This window comes from Cornus florida, unplaced genomic scaffold (assembly GCF_030987335.1).
Source record: "Cornus florida cultivar Cherokee Brave unplaced genomic scaffold, ASM3098733v1 CherokeeBrave_3.0.0_Hap2_Chr11, whole genome shotgun sequence".
NCBI lineage: Eukaryota > Viridiplantae > Streptophyta > Magnoliopsida > Cornales > Cornaceae > Cornus > Cornus florida.
In genome coordinates this window covers 108,695,062-108,702,029 of record NW_026775581.1, presented here as the reverse complement: position 1 = coordinate 108,702,029, position 6,968 = coordinate 108,695,062, and the positions used below count along the sequence as shown (strand labels likewise).

At 36.2% G+C, this 6,968-nt stretch overlaps 1 protein-coding gene across 1 annotated transcript; it reads right to left on the bottom strand.

The window, feature by feature from the left end:
• Positions 1-1,275: 1,275 nt before the first annotated feature.
• Positions 1,276-5,026, bottom strand: LOC132282458 (uncharacterized). The gene has a single exon (XM_059784150.1). It carries the CDS (start codon positions 4,604-4,606, stop codon positions 1,409-1,411), a length of 3,198 nt encoding a protein of 1,065 aa, XP_059640133.1. The 5' UTR covers positions 4,607-5,026; the 3' UTR covers positions 1,276-1,408.
• Between the last annotated feature and the right edge of the window lie 1,942 nt (positions 5,027-6,968).

Genomic DNA, 6,968 nt, shown 5'->3' with positions numbered 1-6,968 from the left:
TTCTTGGGAACTACCACGGGATTGCAATTCTTGGACACGTACAACTTTTGGTATGATTTTACCTTCTCGTGTAAACCTTTTCATTGGAGGAGGATGTTGAGTTGGAGACCATGATGAATTGGTATAGGCTTGAACCTTTGTACACCTATGGCATAAATTGGATCTCCTCCTACCCCTCATAATCTAGTGGAAGAAATTTGACTTTCAAAAGTCTTTTCATCTCCAACCAAGATCGTATAGGTGTTTTTTTTTGTCTTGCACAAGTAATTCGCAACTGTTCCCACCAATTAAAAGCTCTTTCCTTCAAATTGTATGTGACGACTGACGAGGGCCACCTTCTTATCCTCTAGAATCCTCATATAATTAAAGAAACTCTCAAAATCTTCCGGCCAATCAAGAAAATCTTCAACATGAGACCATCAAAACTAGGAGGAAAATTCCTAAAGTCATAATCTTTATAATCATGATATCTTCGTGCATATCTATGACCCCCAAAACTATGCGGAGGGAAGGGGTTGCGATTACGAACATGATAAAAACGATCTACGTCGTTGCGCAACCTATTGTCATCGCGGTTTTGCTCTAGACCCAATTTAAGCCTAACAAGCATTGCTTGAATATCTTGCAACGTTTGCTAAGTTTTACGCTAACAGTCTTGATATTCGGCCCTAAAAGGAGCCACTCTCTTTCGATCTTCGTCGCCAGCGAGGTTGTCACAAAAACGATCATCTGCCATCAGAACGGGAAAAGACGAGGTTCTCATATCAACTGACATAAGCAGAAGTGATAAATTTGTTCACGAGGAACATTATACCTTGAATCCACAAGGTGAATGTTTTGAATCCACAAAACAAAGAATAATTTTAGAGAAATAGATATTTGTATTGATAATTAAATGAATAAAAAAATTAATTATGCACTTAACAGTATACATATTTATAATAAAACCTAATACAAATATGTATATTGTTAAGTGCATAATTAATTTTTTATTCATTTAATTATCAATACAAATATCGATTTTATTAAAATTATTAACATAAAGAAACGTAATAGCAAAAAGAAAATAATTCCTAAAAACTAACTAAAATTAAACTTCCTGTAAAAAAAATTATAAAAAGAAAATAAATAAGAAACCTAAAATATAAAAATTACTAAACACTTAAAAGTGTCCTACATCAAACAAATCCCAGTCTAGTTGAATACAGTGGACAAACGGACGTCAAAGTAAATATTTCATGAACATAAAACCCCATTTTAAAATGAATCAGCAGATGAAGGTAAAACAAAGTTTTCATAATTTATTCATCAAAAAGTTACCTCAAGTTTAACAATAAACCATCACAACACAATAATTGCAAAATACATGACAACTCACTCTGTCAGTAGTTTATGGAAGGAACCTGAATCATTCTTCATCATCATGCTCTTTCTCATCTGTGTCATTTTTGTTGACACCAGAAGCGAGTTCAGCTTCAAATGACCTGGAAGGCAGCCTCTCATACATTCTGGACCCTAGCGGGAGAAGCCTACACCGGCCCAAAATAAGGGTTTGACTGAGCTTCTCGTAGTTCCACTTTTGCTGAATATAGACTACAACTGCTAGTAAAACTGCTGTTACAGGTATGGCAATGTCCCCAAACTTGGAGTAAAAATCCAAACGTGGGTTCACAAACTCGTATTCTTGGGAGAAGTAGGGATTAGGAATCGGAGATCTTATGCAATCATAAATATGAGGGAGAAGTCTAACCACTGTTATCCCAACAAAATATAGTTTTCTGAGTGGCTGACAGTGGATCTGCCACATTAAGTTCCCAATAATCTGAGGAAGCAAGAAAAAATCTTGAACAAGACCAACATACTCCTCTAGTTCAGTTTCCCATTCCCGCAGTGTACTGGGAATTCCTGATGAATCTATAACTTTTTCTGACTGTAGTGGACTCTGGGTGGTCTTCACAGAATGATAAATGAGAACAATCACATACCCAATCACATGTATGATCAAGGCAGTAATAAGTACCCACTTGTCATTCGGGACACGATGTGGTTCAAGAGGGCTGCGTGTGAGTAATCTAATTCGGGATCTCCACACCTTCTGGCATAGCCTTAGAGTTAGTGAAAATGCAACCAGTACAAGAAGCTTCACTGTGTAATCAATTACATGGATCCACTGACTATTGTCAAGATCATAAGATGAGCTTTCATAAGTTTCGGAAGACATCCTCTTGAAGAGAGCTTCTGCACCTGTGATCAGCGGAAGGCTATACCCAAGAGCTTGGACGCCTAGCATGACAAGAGAAATATAAGGAACAGAATCCAAAGTTTCCTTGATGTAAATGAGTTGGCTCCAAATGAAAGCAATTGCCACGGAAAGTGTAATGATGCGGAGGATCCCTTCAACACCTCTGCGAGAAAGAATTTCTTCGCGTTGCCTCCTGTACATAATTGGAAGAGTCTGGAGCTTGATTGGACTAAAATAGAGGGGGTCATCTTCATTTCGTTGGCTAGATATGGAAATCCTAGCTCTTGGATTGATCAACCACCGAGTTGTAGTAGGCGGATATGATACGACCACTTCGATTAAGCAATCTAGCCCAGCCTCAAGGTCCATGCTTTCAAACAGAACCTTCCATGAGGCGCGAACATCCCTGCAACCAATTAGATACATCTTCCCAACCCGTTGATCATAAAGACCCTCTACAAAAAGCATAGAGACATTGTTGTAGGGTTTTCCAGTAAGCCTGAGTTGAGCTGATACATTCAGAAGAAGCTGTTTTTCTGTGTACTCAGCCTTGGAATGGTAAGGAGTCTCCTCTTCTGTAGTGGAACCATTTTGTGAAGACCAGCGGTGACCAAACAAGGGACCAACTGAAACAATCTCCACCTGTAGATCAACTCTTTGGGAAACGTAAGTAGGAATTGGATCAGGAAATGCAGAAACATGAAGTGTTAAATCTTCTGAAAGAAGAGAGAGACTGCTTAGAAACGCCTCTGTGTCTTCTAGTTTGGGGAATTTCAGCAATGATCTCTTAATGATAGTTCCAAAGTTAAAGGGCTCATTTTTCTCAAGGACTGCAGCAGCTGAATCAAGTTTCGAGTATTTGTAATGTGCATGGAAAGCAATGTCCGGATCCCACAGCTCTGAAAGTTCTACCAGTTTTTCAAATGATAAAGGGAAGTATGATCTGGTACTTCCATTAATGCTCGAAAAAGTCCCCATAATTATGCTGCGTTGCTTAATGGAAAATGAAAGAGGAATATACAAACAGATCCGAGAATCACAACCATTTCCTTTTGCATCAACAAGTCCAGGGCAACCAACCATGCAAAGCTGCCCACTGGAAGATTTCCAGATTCCTTCAGCAGAAAGAGTCATGTTATTGAGCCCAGTCCTCACCGCTGCATTGAATTGATTCGGAGGAACTACTCTAAACACTGCAGAAACCCTTACAAGACCATCATTCTTTAAAGTTTCTTCCTCACATCGAGCATCCTGCAAGACAAGTTTAACATCTTTAAAGCCCCCATCTGTGGCATTAATCTCCTTATCTGACATAAATGGACCCAACTTGCTGCAAAAATCATCAGTGCTATTGCATCTCCAGTTTGGCATAATAGTCATACCATTCCCATTACTATTAACTCGCTCAAGAATTGAACAAAATTGAGGACCTTTATACACATCAATGTTGCCACTCATCAATCGGTCCTCATATGGGTATGGATGACATGCTTTTCCCACAATCTGATCGGAGCCAAACTCATACTTTGCAGAAGAAACCATCCAGGAAGAAATGTGGACTTCATCAAAGTACTTAAGGTTGGATTTCGGGTTTAAACTTTTCATGCTTCCTCGAATGGCTCTTTTTGTCAAGTTGAATTTCTTTGGGTAATGGAGAACAAGCAAGATTTCATCATCCTGCAAAAGAGGCGGCTGATTCTCATAACCAGATATCTTTACCCACTCCCATGGATCACTAGAATCAGGCTGACGAGAAGGCAACATTGTGGTTCCCAACAAACACATCACTCTTTCCCCACCGTTTTCTTCCAATTCCATGGAAATCCCCTGGAAAAAGACAGAGAGTTGAGAGTGACGGGGCCATATAGTAAACTGAGGACTTCCCTCATACGGTTTTTCCATATATATGCCATCTAGTGTCATGCCAATTTGCATAGCACCACTGACACTGACTGACTTCTTAGATCTATGAGCACGATCCACGTCAGTAACCCAGAAGGAAACCAATTTTAATGGAGATCGGAGATCCATTGAACCATTCGAAATATTTCTATCATCAAATGGCATTAAAGGTGCCCCATTTAGCTCCTGCCACCAATCTCCATTCGTAAAAGTCAGCTCTTCCTTAATACTATACACTCTATTATCATCGGGTTTCAATTCAGAAGCAGAACGTAAAATCGAGGCACATTCTTTCTTCACCTCATCGATTCGATCATATTTGTAGGTAACAGAATGTCCATTTCTAGACTCAAACTCTCCATCTATATACTCTGAATTTGTGAAGCCAATGCAGAACAACAACAACAACAACAACCCAATTACCATAGTCCAACCATGATTAACCAGAGACACAATCTTCATGATTGCAGAACCTAAACCCTAACCACTTTCTTCAAGACTTCTTAGCTACCCACCAGGCACTAACATATATCAGAAAAGTTGAACACCCAATTGTTCTTAACACAAATGGGTATTTGAATATGCAGGTACTAACCCACAATACATGAAGTTTCAATAGCAGAGTTCAATCACATAGACCATGAAAAAAATTACAGAAAACAGAAACAATGCTCCAAGTTCAAAACTTCAACTTATAGATTAGTGTGTACAGTGTAAATTTGTACAATTTACATAGAGAAGACTAACCTGAATTAGGGTTTTGTTCTCTTCTTCCAGTATGAACCCTTCTGAAATTTAACCCCACTGCATAGTAGTTGGATCTTGGAATCGAACAAAGAGATTGTGAACTTTGAGAGAGGTTTGAAGTTGAAGTCAAGGAAAAAAGTGATGAGTAAGTTGAGCGATGTTTTTTTAACAATGCAATTTTGAACCCACTCTCATATAAGCGCGTGAATCCTAGTATAGTAAATGATGGATTCAACTTGATGGTTCTCCTGTTTGACACGGACAATGCTGCGCGTGTGAATACTGCTAAAACTAAAGAGCATCTTGGTCATTCAAAGTCAAAATAGGGACGTTTTAGTAATTTCAAGTTGTCCTATGAATCAAGATCTAACCCGTCGTGGCATTTCGGATGTTTTTGGTAAAATCGTTGGGCAATTAGGGTATGAAGAAAAATGTGATAGAGACAAACAACCTAACTCTCAATAAAGATATTTCCTTAAAAAAAAAAAAAAACTAACTCTCAGTAGAGAAAAAGTATATAATTAATCGCCGATAAACACATCGGCGATGTTCGGATCTTGAACTGTCTGACTTTATTTTTTAAGTACTTGGGTTAGTGAACGCTAGGGTTGTCTAAATAACTTACAAAAATTATTAGTTTTTTTTTTTTTTTTTTTTTTTTTTTTTTTTTTTTTTTTTCACACAAACATTTCCTATATACAGTATATTCTAAAAGTGCTTTGCTTGTATTTTGTATATATATAAAATAAAATAAAAAAAACTGTAATTTTTCTGTTTACTAACATAAAATTAATGTACAAGTTCTATCTCATAGACCATTGAAACTTCTTGAAAACTTCTGTATTAAAATTCTAATACCTGTTGAAAAAAAAAAAGCCTTTATATTATGAAAATGTATTTAACACTAACTCACTCTTAAATTTTTTTTTTTTACTTTAAAACTCTAGAAGACATGATTTTTATACCATTTGTTGAAAAGCTTGTCGCTCACATTTATTTTTTCTCATTGACAAAAACTGAAAACTATTTACCTACATCTATACATCATTAAAATTCAACTAAAAAAATAAATCTATACATCATTAAAGTTATGGTTTTGTTATTTCCCAATCATGAATATTGGTAAGATCTTTCAATTTATTTATTTACTAAAACACAAGAAATATCATTAAATAATTAAAAAATAATTTTTTACGCCTGATTTTAAAGCCCACCCTGCTAAATGATGTGCAACACCATTTGCTTTCCAAGGCACGGAGATGACCGAAAAATTGTGATTTGGAGCCAAACATTTTTCAATATCTTCAGCGAGATCGAAATTAACAGTTGCACCTTGAGCCTAACAGCTTGTACAAATTACTTCAGCATCACCCTCAAATCTGGGCCTAGGAAACTTCCAATCAAGAACTAGTAAAACATTGCTTTCCTCAAAACCAAAAATTGGACAATGGAAGAAAGGATATTTTTCTGAAGAAAAGTAAAATCTGATCAGCGTGAATGACGATACCATTATTATCTCTCATCACCATACCACACCCAAAAAAGTGTAGCATCAACATTAATCTTAACGAAACTCCTTTGTGGAGGTGTGAAACTTTGGTAAGACTTTTCATTAACACATCAATTATACTATATAGTAAAAATGCCTTGAAATGGGATATTAGTTTATTGAATTTATTTAAGACTTTAAGTTAAGAAGGCTTATTTGACGGGAGGTTGCTGAGGAAGATTCTATTGGGTGCTATGTAGTAGCTGACACTCCTACGAAGGAATCCGATACCGACACTCCTCGAATACACTTTAGATATATGTATACACTTTATATACGTGTCTAATATATATATATATATATATATATATTATATTGGATACTTTACCAACACTTTCCGAGCATGTCAGATAATTTCCAGATATTTCTAACACAAGTATATCTAATAATTTTGAAAATAATATGAATACTATCATGACAAAATAGTAAAATAATGGTATATATGATATAAACATTATTGCAATACTGATATAATTTCATTTTCTTAATCATTTTAGAGCAACTCTTAATATATAAATTATAAATTAA